A 19,815-nucleotide genomic window follows, 5' to 3' on the forward strand; every position below is an offset into this window, starting at 1 on the left:
TTAACCTCAATTCTGGTCCAGGTTACTGTTTCCAGTATGTTCAGAGCTATATCCTCCAATTTTTTGGGATAAAAATATATATCCTAGATTTATATACAAATTTTCTGATTAAAAACCTTAGCAACTTAATTCAAACAATTTAAAACCGTGTCAATTTAAAAAAGCATATCAATGCCTATAGCCTGTCCATAGATGGCAAATACTATGATATAAAACTTAATCATTACTTAAATTCTTTTTTTTAAGATTTATTTATTTAGCTATTTAGCTATTTATTTATTTATTTATACAAGCACTGGGTACAGTCAGAAGCGCGGGAAGGTGAGAGAATTCACCAGAGCCAGAGCTGGGAGCAGAGCAGGCAGAAGGACCGAAGTACACTGCTGAGGGGAGCAGCGGGCGGCAGGAGAGGTCTGTGCGCCATGTGGGACCCTCCTCTGGTGGCGGAGATCAATCTGGCGCTGCAGAGGCTGCGGGCAGCTTTACAACCCAGTGCTCAACCGTGCTGCGCCACCGGGGAGGCCCCACTATTTAAATTCTATAGAAATATCTTCACTGCAATTATCTTTAACCTGATGGGACTAAGAACTATATTCACATTACCATCTATTTCTTGATACAAAGTCTAATTCCTTTATGGCTTTGGTGATTTTGATACCATATAACTAGAGCCAAGTTCTTGGAGGTATGAAACATGAAGTGATGATACAAAGATATAATGACACAATTTCCCTGGCAGTCATGGCAAAATGATAGAAGAGTTCATCCAAAAATGCAGCCACTCACATCACTTTGCAGGTCGTAGGCTTTCTTGGCCTGAATCACATCATTCTGGTCAGGCATGCACGTCCATTGGTGAAGGTAATTGCGATAATCAATATCGCTGACCAGAGTCTGGCATTTTTTAGAATGCAAGATGGAGAGCATATCCACAGGACTTTGGAACTTTGTCTTCCATTTGGCCCATGGCAGCCTGTACTCTCTTTCATTCTGAATCTTGCCAGCTATGAGGGCCCACCGGATCTTGTTGTCACCCTGGGCTGTGAGAGTGCCCACATAGTGTCCCTTCTGCTTCTCATGGTCAAGCTTATATTTATACTGGGGATGGGAAAACAAAGTAGATGAATCACAGTAGGTACTATTGATACATCTAGGGTATTTGCTTTGAAAACTAAGAGGTTAAACAAAGCCACACTTACATCACTGGCAATCTCCCGGGAGGCCTTGGCAGCCTGGATAGGGATGGCATCCAGACGGACATCACAACTCATTTTTACTTCATCCCAACCTTCACGGTAAATTTTCTGAAGAGGAGAAAAAACAAGGTATTATTCTACATTCAAATTTACCAGTAACAAGAGATTCAAGAACTAATGAAAGAAAAGTGGATGGAGCAGCAGTACATAAAAAACAAATAAATTTTAAAAGAGAGAATACGTGGAAGAATTGCTGTCCACCACTGTACTGGAATTCAGCTCTTATTTATGGAACTCTCTGTGATAAGTTTTAGCAATTGTGATGACTTCCCTTCGCTCATCAAGCTCTATGGTAGTTTGTTTATTTCTTGAAGTTCAGAAGGAATTCTGTGCAATCATCTGAGTGATCCCAGCATTTGAGAGGAAGAGGGAATTTTCAATAATCCTATTTATTTCTTGCTATGTTTTTATTCTTATCCTGGGATCAGTTTTGGCAATTTATTATTTCCAAGAGAATTCCCTAGGTTTTAAAATTAATTTGTATTTTTGCAAAGAATTCTCAGAATTATTTTGAGTTCTTGAGTTCTATTGCTAATTCTCCTTTCTTATTTATGTGCCTCTTTATTCCTCTTTCATATTTTTTGTTCTTATTCTTTTCTCCCTTTTGGCATATTCACCAGTTACTTGTCCTGCTCAGTGACTCAGAGCCAGGGTTTTGCTCCAGTCTCACTCCTGGTGAAGAGCTGGTGGTAAGGCACCTTCCTCACCCCACACGCCAATCTCTTGTGATAATGAAGAGTGCTTTGGTGATGTAGAACCAACTGGGCGACTTTCCAAATAGAAAGGGAGTTTGTTGTGGTACTCACATTGCTGATATTGAGAGCATTGGCTCTAGCGAGATTAATTTCTGGAGTATCTGGCATTATGTGGACCGAAGTTTTATCCTTGTCCCAAAGTTCTCGGTACCTTGGCTATGGAAAGAACCAATAACAAAATTACCTCAAAATTTCTAATTTTGTTAGTTCCAGTGCACAAATTTGAACTTTTCTGATACAAAAAATTTTCATATTAAGTTGAAAAATTACAGAATCTTTTCACATAAGTTATTCAAATTTTATATGAAACCTTTATTAAGACTTTTTATTAATATTTTGAGGTTTTGTTTAAAATTAATAAGTGATAATAAAATAACTCAGCTAACTTTATTACAGTCTTTGCTACCATCAATATTATTGTTATCCTACAAATAGGATATTTACAACAATTTTAAAATAGAAGGGGAAAGTAACTTACAATACTAATATTTTCAGCATTGGATTTGGCAAGGACAACTTCAGGTGTGTCAACAACACTCGTATACTTGAGGTTCACCACAGGTGTCCGGTACACGCTGTCTCGTAGGATCTCCTGGGCATTTTTGACTCTCAGTACTTCGGGAGACCCTGCAGGCATCCAGCCAATGCCACGCAACCACTCCAAGTCAGCCTTGTAGATAGCCTAGAGAAGCAAACATAGTTAGGAAGCAGTTTTTAGAAAATTATGGTAAAATAAGGCAGCAGATTTTCATGAGCTGATAACACGTTTCATACTGTTTGTTTTCTGTGGCAGTGGGTCTGTGTTGGGGCATCTATGCATATTCTAAAAAGCAAAACAAGGCAGGGGATCACTCTGTTTGGAGGAAGCACAGATGATTTTTTTGAATACCAAGTAATAATCATTCTAACCAGTGCGGACTTTATTTTTTTAAAGGTTTTTTTTATTATTTATATATGCATACAAGAACTGGGGTACAGGCCAGAGGTGCGGGGAGGGGGTAGTGGTGGTGAGAGGATTCACCAGAGTGGGGAACAGAACAGGCAGACTAGCTGAAATACACTGCTGAGGAGAGCAGAGGGCAAGACAAGAGAGGTCTGCTGAGCCATGTGAGTAGATCCTTGGTCGGGGATCCAGCTTGTGCTGCAGTGGCTGCAAATAGCTTCACAGCGCTGAGTCTTAACACCTGTGCCACCAGGGAGCCTCCCTCTTTTTATTAAAGATCTACAATGAGTGGGCCTCCCCTGGTGGCACAGTGGTTAAGTGCTGGGCTGTGAAGCTGTCTGCAGCCTCTGCAGCGCTGGTTCGATCCCCAGCCACCGGCGAGGGTCCCACATGGCTCTACAGACCTCTCCTGCCACACCTGCTGCTCCCCTCAGCAGTGTATTTCATCAGTCTGCCTGTTCTGTTCCCCACTCTGGCTCTAGTGAATTCTCTGACCCTCCCGCCCTTCTGACTGTCCCCAGTGATTGTATAGATAAATAAATCTTAAAAAAAAAAGGATCTACTATGAGCAATCTCTTTTTTTAACTGATATTTGTTAATATCTATCTCTTTGCTATCATCATGAGTGCCCTAAAGTCAGGGACTTTGTCTTGTTTCTTTTTTTTTTTTTAATTCACATTTAGTGCTTACCACAGGGTATGTTTAATATTTTTAAAGGGGCAATTAAGAAATCAATCCCTAGCTCCACAATTTTTATTTCAATTGCATCTTCTTTTCTCAAAATAGTGCCGTTCTTTGAATTGGTTATCTAAAACTGTTTCCCAGATATAGGCAAGAGCTCATGCAGGCAAATTGTTCTATGTTAAATGACAGTTATTAATTTTATTTTAAAACTCATTATGTTCTTCAGAAATGGTATATTAAAAACTAGTTAATAGGATAAAATATCAGGCTAAAAAAGTAGTAAGGGTAGTGGAAAATGTATGAAAATTTCTACTTTAATGAAGACTGACATAGTATGTTCTAATGTTTAAAGTCTGGTGGACAGATACCCACAAGTCAGAAGAAAGGGTTCTCGAAGAGGATTACAAACATATTTTGAAATTTCATTCCCCATTTTTTAAGAATTTGATTAATATGCACATCTCAATATACTAATGTGGTTCAGGTTAATGAAGAGACTGCGTTTCTCTAGAATCTGGCTTACATCCATCAGTTGGCAATTCATTTCAAGTGATGTCATATCTATACCAAACTCATTCATTGTAAGAAAGCATCTCTTGAAGCTTAAGTGTCTAAGTTCAGATAGTAGCTAGAAGAAGTTATCCATTCTATACAAGAAATAAATAACCTCGTGGAATCTATCATTTTTAAGAGTTGATGGAATGAAAATATAAGTAAATCTAAAAATATTTTAGGTAAGTTAAGGAAGAACAATGTTGTGAAGAATACAAGTTAATGAAAACTAGTGAGTTTTGAGCCTGCTACTAACCTTGGAAATGAATTTCAAAGACAGCCCTGTCATTCTTCCATTGAAGGACCATGGATATTCTGATGTTTAATAAACTGCAAACACTGCATATGTTAACTAATCTATAGAAAAATTCTGGTAGTACCACTAACAATAAAAATGAAAACTTTCTGAATAAATCAGCAGTAAGGTGGACAATTAATAAGCTTGTTAAAATACTAAAGGGAAGTGTTTTTCCAAGCACTAGAAGGAGTGACCAGGCAAAGTTGCAAAAGACTTTTTTCCTGGGAACTAGTTCACCATCACTCTCCTCCCCAACAAGCCCTTCTTTGAGGCTCCTACATAAGCACGCACTTACATCACTTTGCAGATCATAGGCTTTCCTGGCTTGGATCACATCATTTTGGTCGGGAAAGCAAGACCACTGGTGTAAGTATTGGCGGTAGTCCACGTTGCTCGCTAACGCCTGGCCTTCTTTGGCAGCATTGATAGACACCATATCAACCGGGATGGAAACCTTAGCCTTGTGATCATTGTAGGCCTTTTTGTACAGCCTGTCATTCTGCATCTTCAATACATTTGCTGCCCAAGCAAGTTTAGGGTCTTCCTTGGCATTACGACATCCAATATAATGGCCTTTCTGCTTCTCATAAGCAGTCTTGTATAGATACTGGAGGGATGTGAACAGAAGAAGAGCTGTTTTTATAAATTCACTTTTCTAGGCTGCCTGCTCAAAATAACTCTTTCTCTTGTATTATCTTTTTAGATACTGATTTTTCTTTAAATTCATACTTTAAGTTTTATATATGTTTTATATTCATATTCTTGACATATGAATTTTTTTCTATATCTATATACATACAAACATTGTGAGCACCTCTAAGGTGAGAACTGGGCTCTTGTATTATTCCCCCATTATAGGCTAGTCCAGTGACTCCAAAACTTTAGTCATTTTTGCCACCCTCACATATTTTGCTACAAATAAGTACCACCTGTAGTTCATATTTTAAGTCAACTTGATTCCTTGTTTAAATAGATTTGTTTTTAAAGTGCAAAATTTATTTTAAAATGTATAATCCTATTGAAATAGGAAAAGAAGCACATACATTGTGCATTACATTTTTCTAACACACATTAAAACAAATATATCATTATTTTTTTAAATGCTTGTCTGAGTACGGCATAAAATTATCACAGGAAGCACATAAGCATGCAGCACTTCGAAAAATAATAGAATTTTCTGTATCCACTGAATCTCTGAATAAGCTTGTAAATTAATTGATACTGAGAAGACATTGAAATGAAAATTAAGAACTATGCTTAAACATAAGGAAAGCAGAACCATGCTGTGATGCAAGAGGATCCTTAAATTATGTTTCTTTTAAATTCATAATTTTAAAACAACATACTAATGACAATGACCTCCATTCAATAACACAATTTTTCACATGATTTGGAATTGCATTAAAGTTAGTACAGAATTAGTTTCCTGTGTGTCTACCTGTTAGTGAATATTAAGGCTGGGCAAGGGGAAACTCTTACATCACTGGCAATATCCCTGGAAGCCTTGGCGTGCTGGATCCCAATGGCATCTTCTCGCAGGTCATAACCTGTCATCTTGAAATCTTCCCAAGCCTGCTGATAGTGTTTCTGCAAATGAAGATTGCAGTGATACAGTCAATCTGAAGGAGGAGCTACTGAGTCAGCATTACTGATGTGTTCAAGACAGATGTTAACAGCTATAGTTAACAGCAATCCCCTTGTGATTTATAAAATGCCCTGGTTTCATATTGAACTTGTTATAGTAGATTTTTAATGACATTTAGTGAGGTTCCTGCTCAATAACTTTTTGTTTAAAGAAGGAAATTTAGAAGACAATAAATCATGTGAAAAATCAGAAAAAGTATCATTTGGCTTTTAATAGGAAAAATTAATGATGAGTTACTAAAAAAGGAACTGTAAGTATCACTGTACAGGGATCTGTACATTTTTATGTTGTGTTTTTGGTGAAACTAGTGCAATTTTCCTTCCAAAAAAGGTAAGTACACATCTCTCTCTTTATTATAAACATAAACACACAAACACACACACGGTCACTTATAAACATACACACACACACACACACACACACGCGGGCGCGCGCGCACGCGGTCATTTATCATTAAATGAAAGACTAGAAATAAGAGGAGTGGTAGGAAAATGCCTTTGCTAACTTTTTTTGGAGCGTAGCAACAAGTTTCTGTTAAGCAAAGAACACTGCATAAAGCAAGAGCATGTGTAGTGTCTTACATTGCTGATCTGCAAGGCATTGAGTTTGGATTGCAGCATCACTGGAGTGTCAGCAGGCACATTCACATTAGCCTTCTCTTTCTCCCAGGCATCGCGATACAATGGCTAGTAAAAATGAAAATGAAGGGATAGCTAATGAGCAAATAACTCACTTGCCACATGAATAAAATCTAGGTACAATTAAAGGTTCTCTTTGGATATTTTCATATATAAATGTACATCACATTTTGTTTTATTTGTGTTTTTACTTAAAAGATGCCAATATTGACTTCAACAAGAACATGTATATATGGTGACATACAAACATGAGTCAGAAACACGATAGTGAAATTATCCTTTTCCATTTATTCTCATCTAGTTGTCTGGCACATTGCAGGTAACTAATAATCCACATTGCTAATCAAGTTCTATCTTTATTGGTTCAAATAACTATCATGCTGTCTTATAGTAGGACTGATCCTGGACTTTTCTATTCATTTCATGATTGAATGTCAAGAAAAAGGTGGCGATTTTGTGGTCCTGGTACTAACTGCTAGACCTGTATTACAGACAAAATATCAAAGTGTAGCCAAGTCTGTAGCAGAGTCTGTGGAACACCCAGATGTCCCCCCACACTTACACAGACCAATGAATTATCTAAGCTAATGAAATGTGGAGTGTTAATTGACCGACTATATGAAATCCTCTTTAGATACCACATGTTCAAGATTCTAATGTTGGTATTAGCATTTAAAAAGCTCACAATTAGAATTCTTAGTGGGACTTCTTTGATTTGCCTCAACATAACAAAAAAACCTGGCTTACCTCACTGATCTGTAGAGCATTGGTCTTTGCCAAGATGACTTCAGGAGTATCAACAATGCTGGTGAATTTGAGAGCCTCAGGCCTTATACGATACAACCTTTCATTTATGAGATTTTGGGCATTCTTCACTCTCTTCAATTCCACAGAACCTTCTGGCAACCATCCGATACCTTTCATCCATTCCAGGTCTGCTTTGTACACATTCTAAATGAAGTAGAGGAACGTAACATAGAAGAATCAAATTTGTCCACTAGAGCACAATGTCAGCAAACCACACCACTACCTCTATTTAAATCACATGGCTGGTTAAGTCTGTAGAACTCAAGGATCAGCACTGTATGTTGCTTTTTAGGGGTGACAGCTCTCTCAAACCTCTGGGAGTAGTCACAGTGTACTACAGGAATTGGAAGGAGAATCACAAATGGCACGTGTGAAATGACAGAGAGCAATGGCACATAATATTTTATACATGTTGCACTTCCATGCTCACCACTTGAAATCTGCCTTTTCTGTAATATGGGGAATGACATTTGCAAGAATTTTGGAGAAAAAGTTCCTTAGATGAATGTATAATGAGAAAAGATACATATCTAAACCTAAATACACCACTTTCTCTATGTATATGTTTTTCTACATGCGTCAGACAAGTTTTGAAGTCCAACAATTCCTTATGTATATATGTGTGTCTGAAATTTATATATCCTATTGCACAAATGTAATGGATCAGAATAACTGACACTGAAATTTCCTACCTTATTACATAGGAGACTGTTCTCCATCTTGATGAATAAGGCACTGCCACATAAGCAGGAATCTTCCATAAGATAGAAAATGTTTGGATAGACTGTACTACTATGAATTGCACAGAATATGTCAGTTTTCTATGAAGATTGCAGTTTAAATTTCATACCAAGGGAAAATATTGTGATTAAGCACACAGACACCTCCCCAAGAGTCTAATGATAATATACGCACATCACTCTGGAGTTCGTAGGCTTTCTTAGCCTGGATCACATCATTCTGATCTGGCAGACATATCCACTGGTGCAGAATATTTCGGTAATCAACATCGCTAACCAGGACCTGGCATTTCTTGGCTTGAACGATTGACATCATGTCCAATGGTGTATTGTAAATTCCTTTAGACTTCTCATAGGCTTTCTTATATTCTCTGTCACTCTGGATCTTGGCAGCATGGATGGACCACACCAATTTCGGGTCATCTTGCAGGCTACGGAAACCCACGTGGTGGCCCAGTTGTTTGCGGTAACCTTCTTTGTATTTGTACTAAAGACATGAAAAATCAGATAAAAATATATATGCAAATAATATTTTAGGACTTTTTAAAAAATATTTTCTTAGCCTCAACATAAGTGGATTCAATATATAACAGTTTAATTTAATGAAATAAGATAGGGCTATCTTAGGTAGCTTCATAGAGAACATGAGTAAATGAGGAGAGAAATATTGTGAACAGGAGTTTCCATCTTGTCCACACTGTCCTAAGTGACTTAGGATTAGAATAAAACAATTTGTTTCTTTCCTATACTTGATAAAATAGGAAAGCTTGACAAAAATGGAGAGAGAATTGGGAACAAGGTAAATACTATGGATTGGCTTTAATATTTAGAGATAAAAAAGAGGAAGGAAAAAGAAGAAACAGGTAAATATATAAGAAGCAGCTGGCACTAGGAGAAAAGGAATAAAGGTGGCTTAGAGATTTGGAGCTGGTAAAATAATTATTTTGGCTGTTGCTAAGTTTTAGAATTAATATTAAATGAACTTCAAAAGGGTACTAAGATCATTACGTATAAGCTCCAGTATAACATCTTGTATATAAATTGTAATTTCAGTATAAGTCTTAAATGAAACTTTCATCTATGGTTTAGATTGATGGAGCATGTCTTAAATATTTTGGGGAATAAAAAGACATTGTATTAGTTCCCAATTTTTTCCCAAGACACTTTATGATTTTTAAAAAAATATTTATTTTTTATTTATACAAAAAGCAGGGTACAGGCCAGAGGCATGGTAGGTTGAGAGAATTCAGAGACACAGTGGGGAGCAGAACAGGCAGATGACCGAAAATACTGTGGAGGGAGCAGCAGTCGAGACAGGAGAGGTCTGCCACGCCATGTGGGAATCTCCCTGGCTGGTTGGGAATCGTACCCATGCTACAGAGGCTGCAGACAGTTTCACAGTGCTGTGCTCAACCTACTGAGCCACCAGGGAGGCCCAAGGTACTTCATGTTATTTTACTTCTACTTAGAAATAACTTGGAAATTATTTACACATGTAACCTCACTATGCCAACCTCAATATTTTTGTCTTATTTTGTTAATTGAAAGTCAAGAGGCAACTGCTTGCATGAATTTTTTTTTAAAAACCAAAATCCTTTGAAAATATCCTCCCTATTTTTTATATAGAGGGGAAAACCCACAAGGAATCAAAGGAGTTGTACCTCACTGGCAATTTCTCTGGAGGCTTTTGCATGTGTGATTTCAATGGCATCTGCTCTTAAGTCATAGCCTTTCTGCTTGGCCTCATTCCAGTCCTTCTGGTAGACATTCTGTTGAGGGAACAAACAGGTTTGCTTACAAGAACTGAAAATATGTGAATATATTCAAAGTAGTCATAATATTAATCAAAACACATAATGTAAGTGAAGCTAACATTTTTTAAAGTCATTTTTGAATTTTTTTTTGTCTTATGGCTATTTGTGGCATACAGGTTACTTCTAATAAAAAAATTTTAAGCTACACATCTAACTATATTAATGTTTGAATATTTGCAATAATCACAATATAGTAGACATCTGAAAATCTTCCAGTATGAGTTACGTGGGAAATAGAATTCTACTATTGAAGCTAGTGAACTTTCATCAAGGTACTATATAAGACCTGGTAAGATTTTTTTCTTAACATTACCCTTTAACTTTTCAGATGTTTCTGATAAAGGAATGTGATATGTATACCATACATATCCTGCTCTTTAGGTATAATTAAAAATTATCTTTTGTTTTTTCTAATTGACTTGAATGATCCAATGGATCAATAAAAACCTGTAAAAAAAAAAAAAACCCAGAGATTGCTACTTCTCATTCTTCCTTGTGTAAGTGGCACTTGATTAGGGATTTCATTATTCTCCTTTAATTGACAATAAAACTGAGCTGCAGACATTGGATATAGGACAATGTTTTCAAGGCTGAAAGGAAGACAACATTATTCAGATCTCCCAATTCTGCAGTTCATGGACCCAGCAAAGCATCTAAGTTAATGTTTTAAATGGTAGAATTTCCACTCATATTGCATTGAGAATGGTAGCTAAAAAAGAAAAAGTCTATCACCAAAAGTTGTAAACATTTCCCATCCAGGTAGTTGAACCATTACAACACACTCCATAGGCTGACAGAGTGGCCCATAAAGGCATTTATAGTTCATATCTATGCTTCTTACATTGCTGATTTGCAAGGCATTGATTTGGGCTTGCAGCATGACTGGTGTGTCAGAAGGAATGCTGATGTTGGTTTTATCTTTATTCCAGGATTCTTGATATAGTTTCTGAGGAGAGAAGAGAAGTATTCTTTTAATACAGTGATAGAGAATGTATTTCTGAAACACGAAGCCTTAGCAACTATCTAACTTGAAAAATATTTTCATAAACATTTGCAGTGGTTAATTTCGGCATCATTTGGCCTAGATCCAGTGTACAGATGTTTGGTTGACATTACTTTAGACGTTTCTTGAAGGTAATTTTTAGATAAGATTAACATTTATATAGGTAAGCTTTGGGTAAATCAGAGAACTTTTCTTAATGTGGTGGAAATTATCCAAATGGTCAAAGGTCTTAGAAGAATAAAGACTTCCACTAAAAAAGAAATAATTCTGCCAGCAGATTGCCTTTGGGCTTGAACTACAACTATTTTTGGGTCCCCAACCCATTGCCCGACCCTGCAGAATTTGAACTTGCCTGTTTCCACAATCATGTGAGCCAATTCCATAAGAATATAGCTCTTTCTCATACACAACCTAGTGGCTGGTTTCTGGAGAACCAAAACTAATTCAAAATTATGCCATTTATTATGAAACATTATGCCACGGGTTTTAGTGTTTAGCAGAACTTAACCTGAATTGAAGTGGAGTGACGTTTTTAAATTTAGTTATTCAAAATGTGTGTGTTTATGGTAGAGGAAATGTTGACAGTATCAGAGTTCTACTTTGCATATTCCTTCAGCAAACTAGTCAAGTGATCTTAGAGTTGCTTCTATTACAATCAGTCTTTAAAGAGGAACATCCTCTTGCTCAACCTGGGTGGTATTATCTAAAAACTTGGGAAACAAGGGAAAACTTGCTCATATAATGGTTCTTACCTCACTTATTTGCAGAGAATTGGCTTTTGCTAGCACAACTTCTGGAGTGTCAACAATGCTCGTGAATTTCATGGCCTCTGGTCTTGTTCTATAGAGTCTTTCATTCAGTAGATCCTGAGCATTCTTCACCCTGTTCATTTCTACTGAGCCTTCTGGCATCCAGCCAATGCCACGCAGCCACTCCAGGTCTGCTTTGTACACACTCTGTAAAGATGTTAGACAGAAAAGTTTCCCAAATATTAGACATGCCACCCCTTAATTGAAAAATATAGTTCAGAAAATGGTGGTTCTAAAAAAGTAGGAGCTTAAAGATTTTAACATCACTCAGGGATTTTAATATTGATGAATGAGTAATCTGCAAAGATATAATCATTTATATTATCCATGAATAGGAATAAAATGGTAAAAATGCTAAATTTCATGATAATTTTATATTTCCAAAAATTATATAACTGAAGAAACTTTTAAAGGTGATTTTGTTGAACTCATTTCATTTTCATCCAGTGATAATTGACCCAAGGAGAGCGTACTCAGTATTTTGGACATAGTGCAATCATGGCAATTAGTTTTAAAATATTCAAACAATTTATGTTTGCTTGAAATATATTTTCCTTGTCATCACAAATGGCATGAAGAAATCTAGACCAGGGAATAAAGGACATGATGTAAACAGTGTTCCCACTATGTAACTCTTAAATATACATTTGTATTCAATAATGAAAATGGTAATCTCTGGAATTGCACAGTGTGCAACCCATGCATCTGTCCACAGAGACACTGACTGGACAATTAAATATATTTTCTCCCATTCCACCTTTCCCAGATTTCATGTTACATACATCACTTTGAAGATCATAAGCCTTCCTTGCTTGAATAATGTCGTTTTGATCAGGTAAGCATGTCCAATAATGCAGGATATTTCGGTAATCAACATCACTGACTAGAGTCTGACATTTCTTGGCCAGCAAGATGCCTAACATGTCCACTGGGCTGGTGAACTTGGTCTTCCACTTCTGGAAGTCTTTCTTGTACTCTCTTTCACTTTGAATCTTCCCTGCATGTATGGCACACATAATCTTGGGGTCATCTTCAATGCTCTGGGCTCCAATGTGGTGGCCCTTCTGTTTCTCATATGCTTCCTTGTATTTGTACTAAAATGTCAGAAATACAGGTTTAGAAGCCCAGTTTTAAAAGCTAATGTATGCTGACAATTACAAACAACATGAAAACTCAAGCAAACATACAAGAATTTCATATTGCAAACACTTTGGCCTCACTGAACAATTTTATTATTTTTTTCCCACTGAACAATTTTAAATCAACCATTACAAAATTACAAAAATAGCTGTGGTGTAATCATGCACCTTCATTGATGGAATACTTCCTATGGTAATTTTAATTAGTTGCAATTCCAAAATGATTTTTCTTCTCTGAGACAACAAAGAGAAAGTTAATTGAAGGTAGGAAGCAAGACTAGGAGAATATGTGTGGCAAGGATTACAAAGTGTGGCCTACCACCCAGCAGCAATATGGGCTGTCAGCAGTGTGAGGCACAGAGGGTTAGATGGGAAGCACTTACATCACTGGCGATGTCCCTGGATGCCTTGGCACTTTTGATGGGAATTGCCTCAGCACTGAGATCATAATCCTTCATCTTTGATTCATCCCATCCCTTAGTGTAAAGTTTCTGTGCAGAGGATAAAAGACAACAGTAAAATAAAGGTGTTTAGAAAATTAAGAGATATGTTCAGAAAAGAAGTAGGTCAAGCGGAAAAATAATTTTAATTACTCCTAAAAAGGCTTAAATGACAATCAAGAAATCTCTTACTTGGCTGATATTGATAGAGTTGCTCTTGGCCAGCAAGATTTCTGGGGTGTCTGGCATCACGTGGATAGAGGTTTTGTCAGCATCCCAAGCTTCTGTATATAAATGCTATGGGAGGTGGGGGGAAGACAGGGATGGTAAAAACTTTTGTTAAAGTCAATACATTATCAAATTTAACTATAAAACAGCTGTATTAAGGCAACTAGAGGTAGTGGGAGAATGAAACATGGTAATATTTAAACAACTATACAGTAGTTTCATAATTAATATGAAGCAGTATGATAATGGTCTCAATTATTTTTCTCATACAGAACCCCTCGATTACAGCCAACCCCTACTCTAATTTCATTATGTCTAAGCTGTGTGACCTTAACACAGATACATAACACCTCACTTTCCTCATTTTGTTGAAGGGGTAAGCATATCTTTTTTGTTAATTTTTGGTTTTTTTTTCTTAATCATAACATATAAAATGCCTGAGTCATAGTTGGCATTCAACATATTTTATAGTGTTTCCTACTATTATTATCACTGTAGTTACTGTTGATGGGTGTGGCATTAAATAGCATTCCTGGAGTTGTGATACCCCAATGCTACAGATTGCTCTCTGAGAGCCAATTTGATATTCTTCACTGGGCATTCAATCTTAGTACATAAATGTTCGGATGATATCCATACAGGTGTCAGAAAATTCAGATAAATTCAACTCAATCTAAAATATGCATAATAAAGCCCTACCCACTGGATAAAGATTTAACCCAGTATTAATAAACAAATTTGAATTCTGGAAAACAGAGGTGATCATCTATCTTTTGTAATAAAGTAGGAAGTAGCAATTGCAGCTCATTTTCTAAAACAGATTTCTACAAACTAAGGCAGAAGAGCAAGTGAAGCAATTAATTTGAGCTGTGTGCTGGGATTGCTGTGAAGCACTGTAGTTCCCAGACTTCCAATGAAATTGTAAATGGCTGTATATTCCTTATAAGATGAACAAAGGATGCTAAAGGCTAAAGTCTGCTCAGCCTAGGAGAACATGAATAGAAAAGTAATGCACTTGTGCATGTCTCCAGGGTACTACTCAGAAGTGTACATTACTCCAGTGAAGTTATCCCAGGCTATGCTTCACATGCACACAGAGAATTAGGGGACACAATGCAGGTACAACTAGAATTCAAGCAGATGCTGTGCTGAAGGCCTGCATGAGAATCAGACCTATTTATTTCCATATCTGTGGAAGGTGTGATTCAGGCAACTAGAGATAGCCAGACACTCACCTTGCTCATCGTCAGGGCATTATTCTTTGCCAGGACAATTTCTGGGGTGTCTGTAACACATGTGAATTTGAGCTCGTCTGCAGGCTGACGGTACCTCCTCTCACTCAGGATTTCCCCAGCTCTCTTTACCCTCTCGACTTCTACAGACCCAATGGGCACCCATCCAATGCCTCTTAGCCACTCAAGATCAGCTTTGTAAATAGCCTGAAAAGGAAAGAATGTCAAATATTTATAGAAATTACCTATACCGCTTGGTTGTCTGATTTGGATTTAGCATGACGATGTAGAATTCTGAATCTTATCTGTGTAAATTTCTGGGAAGACTCACAGGATTGTCTTACTAAGGTTTAGAGTGGCAAACCCTTTATCCCTGGAGCGAAGCAATGGGTAACCAATGTTTTAAATACTCATGGAATCTCTCTAGTAAAGTGCAATTTTATTTATACAAGTAGGTTTGTTTTTAAAGAGTAACTTTTTAAGGTAACAATTCTTTTTCTTTTTATGGCTTTATGGGGTAACTTTTTTTTTAACCATGCCATCACTGTCATCATTCTTTCAAAAGTGACTAGCTACCAATGCCTGATTAAAAAACAACAACAAAATGAAGGAGCTACTATGTCAATGAGGTAGCATCTGAGTTCCAAAGACAATCCACTAAATGACAACAAAATTTCCCAACATAATCTAGGGAACTTTTGTTTTCAGTTCTTAGAAAAAAATTTTCAATATGTAAAAATTAACTCAAGCTTACAGTCACAAGTTTTACTAGATACTTCCGGTAAGTTAAATAATCAGAAAAAAAGATAATGTGATCAATTCATTTGGACAATTAGGTTGCCTTAAGCCAGGAATTCTTTTTTTTTTTTTTTAAATTTCTCTTCTTTTTTTTTTTTTTTTAATAGAGGCATGTTTATTTATTTGTTTGTTTGTTTGTTTTTGTTTATACATGCACTGGGTACAGTCAGAAGCGCGGGAGGGTGAGATTCACCAGAGCCAGAGTGGGGAGCAGAGCAGGCAGAAGGACCGAAGTACACTGCTGAGGGGAGCAGCGGGCGGCAGGAGAGGTCTGCGCGCCATGTGGGACCCTCCTCTGGTGGCCGGGGAGCAGCCGGGGATCGAACCGGCCCTGCAGAGGCTACGGGCAGCTTCGCAACCCAGCGCTCAACCGCTGTGCCACCGGGGAGGCCCCCAAGCCAGGAATTCTTAACCTGGCTTTGATGAAGTAGATATAAAGAGATAATAACTTTATTTTCATTCTCCTTTAGCTGAATTATAGCATTTCATTCATTTTAAGTATGAACAGCAGGCTGTATTAGTATTGACATTACATGGGACTTTTTGAGGAACAGAAATCACAAATAATTTCATACCCTATTAGAGTTGTTGCAAGTTGTTGCGAGCATATTTATGCTCATCACTTTTCTGAAATTAAAAGTTATGCTTTTTATTTAATGTGTTAAAAAGGATATATGTTACTATACTACAGAGTTAGTTTACTATTTTTTTAACCATATTTTGATGTGATTGGTTCCTTCTGAAATTCATTTTTGAAACTTTATTTTATGCATTTCATGACATTATCCTCAATCAATAGGTTTCACCAGATTACCGAAAGATTCCATGACATAAAGAAGTAGGAACACCTTTTCAAAACCTTCAAACATATGCTGAAGAAAATTAGACCTACTCACATCACTCTGAAGGTCATAGGCCTTTCGAGCCTGGATGATATCATTCTGGTCAGGTAGACAGAGCCACTCATGTAGAGGATGCTTGTAGTCTATATCGCTTACAAGGATCTGGCACTTCTTGGCGAGCACCAGCCCCAACATGTCCACCGGGCTGGAGAACTTGGTCTTCCACTTCTCAAAGTCCTTCTTATACTCCCTATCACTCTGGATTTTGGCTGCATGTATGGACCACATCATCTTGGGGTCATCTTTAATGTCCCGGGCCCCGATGTGATGACCGAGCTGCTTGCGGTAGCCTTCCTTATACTTGTACTGAGAAAATAGAAAGGGTATGAGTATAGTGATAAGGACAGCTTATTAATATCATATTTCATCATTTCACACACACACAGTATTTCTTCTGATTTTCTGCACCACTATTGTGAGGGATACAGGTGAATATTACCAACCCTATTGTATAATATAGAAACCTAAAGACTAGAGGGGTTAGGTGATTTGTCCAAGGCCACATCACAAACTGAGAATAGAAAGCTTCTGGCTCCTAATTTTTTCCCCCTTCTACAAAATTTGTAAACTAGTTTATAAAATGATTACTTAAAAAGTAAAAGTAGAACATCCTACACAATCTAAAAGAGCATATACTAAAGTTATTGCAATTATTTTCTAAAAATGTTTTAATATTAAGAATGTTTTAGAATATATCCCATTATTAGCATTTATAATGAGTTCCTTGATTGAAGATATGGACTATATTTAGATAGAGTTTGACCAGAAAATATCTCCTTTTACTGAGAGTTTGGTTTAAAACCCTATCTACTTTTAAAATTCAATAATAATGATGATGATGATGATGATAATAATAATAATAATAATATGGCCTATTTTACATTCAGATGATTGTAGTGTAAACTTGTCCAATTTAACATCCAGAGAAAATTTTGATAATGAAAGCATAAAACATAAGTCATGGGACCCTTCCAAGAGGAAAGTCTGGATTTAGGTCCCAAGAAGTCCCATTACAGAATGAAAACACTAGACACCCTCAGGTGGTGTTTCTCATGAGAATAGAACTAGAAATGAGAGGTATGCAGGTAATAAGAAAAAGACGTGTTTACTTCTCAATTGTTCTTGTGTCCTGTTAGGGTTATTTTGATGGGAGAGCCTCAATGATAGTTACAAAGAATGAAACAAAACAAAACTTTTTACATGGGGGAATTATTAAAAGAGAGACTAGTCAGGCCAAATAAAATCCTGGCAAGAAAACGATAAGAGCTGCCATTTGTAAACATCTTTGAGTAAGAAATGCCTCTTCTGAAAACATCAACTTACATCGCTAGCAATATCTCTTGAGGCCTTGGCTGCTTGAATTGGAATGGCATCCAAACGCAAGTCATATCCCTCCTTCTTGGACTCTTCCAAAGCAAGTTTATAGAGTTTCTGCAGAAAAGAGAGTCATCAATCATTACTCTTGCCATAAAAAAATAAGGCTGTTTAATTAAATTATTTTCTGTCCTCATTTAAAATACAGAAATAAATGTAGCAAGTCAAGTGTTAGGGCGGGTTTGTGGAAAACATTGCTTCATAAGTGCTCAAAGGTTTTAGAGCCCATGTTCTAAACTTTGGGATTTTATTGATAGGTAAATTAAAAAAAATATGGGGGATGTCAATTAAGTTGCCAAAATTTTGTTTTTCCAAACAATCATATGTGAAAAACCGTTTTTAATTATAATAATACAAAAGAAGGCCATCTTAAAATTAAAAAAGCATGAAGAATAAAGGTAACATTTTTAAATTGTATATATTCATATTTATGAAAAACTGATTATGTTGTCATTTTTTTTTCACCTTGCTGTGAACTATTGTCAAGGACTATGATCAATTTGTAGACTAAGGTTTCAGAATCACTGCTCTGATAAAAATGTTGGTGCTAACAGGACCAGTACCTAGAAATGCTTGCAAACAACTAAACCAGAGCACAGGGAAGCAGCAATATAATACAAGGTATGATAACTTCTTGGGTTGCAATTCAGTGCCTGCCTAAATAACTCATGTACAAAATAAAGACTTGCTATCCACATTGACTTGTAGGGAAATTCTTTAAGAGTTTCATTTCTATTGGAATCTCTCTTCAAAGTATTCCATTCCCCAATAACCTGTTGATAAAGGCTGGCCTATTTTGTTGACCCACTACATATCCCAAAAATGAATCAAGGAAGATGAATTACCTCTTACCAATGTTAGTTTGACTATGTATAGTAAATCAGTGAAAAATATTTCACTAATAACAACTTATAGTCATTCATTTTTGCCTCTGTGTTCTTCAGAAAATCAATACTTTACTCACATCACTATAGTTTATTCGGTTGGACTTGGCTAACATGATTTCTGGTGTATCAGGCATGACATGGATTGTTTTCTTATCATTGTCCCAAGCTTCAGTATATAAGCGCTATAACAAAAAATAAGAAAAATTATTTTGGTGTTTGAAAACATTTTCTTTTGATTATGTGCCTATTACTTTTCTTCTATAAAATGTTGAAATAAAATTATTAGAGCTGCATAAATTCCTATCTAATAAATTACTTTATTGAAGAGTATTTAGTTCACTATATCATTGACTTAGAGTTATTATAATCCCGTGTTAAAGTCCACAGTTGTGAAAAGTATAAGTGGGTTGCAGGAGTTAAATTCTGTCTAGGAAAGAATAATGAAATAATTATAATTGTAATCTCTTTAACATAAATTTAATAATTTCAAGTATTAATAAGTAACTGACATATAATGCAAATATCACTTTTAAAGGAATCACAAATCTTGTAAGACTCTACAAAATTATGTCAAAATTTTTACCTTATTCTATGGTGAATTTTGGACATCTGTTGAGGAGGAGTAAAAACTCACCTTATTCATGTTTATAGCATTGTTCTTTGCCAGCACCTGCTCCGGAGAATCAGTTATGCTAGTAAATTTCAATGTGTCTGGACGCTGACGGTAGATATTATCACTCAGGATCTCTGTGGCTCTCTTGGCTTTAACAACTTCCACGGAGCCAATTGGAACCCAGCCAATGCCCTTCATCCATTCAAGGTCTGCTTTATACAGATTCTGCAAATGAACAGTTAAGAAATACATTTATTA

At 36.5% G+C, this 19,815-nt stretch overlaps 1 protein-coding gene across 1 annotated transcript in view; it reads right to left on the reverse strand.

Moving 5' to 3' along the window:
• The window catches only part of NEB (nebulin), a gene marked incomplete at both ends in the record, with an annotated part of 193,074 nt that overhangs the window by 64,106 nt on the left and 109,153 nt on the right, over positions 1-19,815 (reverse strand). The window contains 20 exons of the mRNA XM_084236383.1: positions 787-1,098; positions 1,200-1,304; positions 2,063-2,167; positions 2,490-2,693; positions 4,784-5,095; positions 5,968-6,075; positions 6,715-6,819; positions 7,519-7,722; positions 8,494-8,805; positions 9,980-10,087; positions 10,974-11,078; positions 11,888-12,091; positions 12,727-13,038; positions 13,467-13,574; positions 13,716-13,820; positions 14,987-15,190; positions 16,678-16,989; positions 18,007-18,114; positions 19,022-19,126; positions 19,579-19,782. Of these exons, the coding sequence (XP_084092509.1) occupies positions 787-1,098; positions 1,200-1,304; positions 2,063-2,167; positions 2,490-2,693; positions 4,784-5,095; positions 5,968-6,075; positions 6,715-6,819; positions 7,519-7,722; positions 8,494-8,805; positions 9,980-10,087; positions 10,974-11,078; positions 11,888-12,091; positions 12,727-13,038; positions 13,467-13,574; positions 13,716-13,820; positions 14,987-15,190; positions 16,678-16,989; positions 18,007-18,114; positions 19,022-19,126; positions 19,579-19,782 (3,642 nt within the window). The remainder of the gene's footprint in view (positions 1-786; positions 1,099-1,199; positions 1,305-2,062; positions 2,168-2,489; positions 2,694-4,783; positions 5,096-5,967; positions 6,076-6,714; positions 6,820-7,518; positions 7,723-8,493; positions 8,806-9,979; positions 10,088-10,973; positions 11,079-11,887; positions 12,092-12,726; positions 13,039-13,466; positions 13,575-13,715; positions 13,821-14,986; positions 15,191-16,677; positions 16,990-18,006; positions 18,115-19,021; positions 19,127-19,578; positions 19,783-19,815) is intronic.

Source organism: Talpa europaea (genome assembly GCF_964194135.1).
Source record: "Talpa europaea genome assembly, chromosome: 1".
NCBI classification, from domain to species: Eukaryota; Metazoa; Chordata; class Mammalia; order Eulipotyphla; family Talpidae; genus Talpa; species Talpa europaea.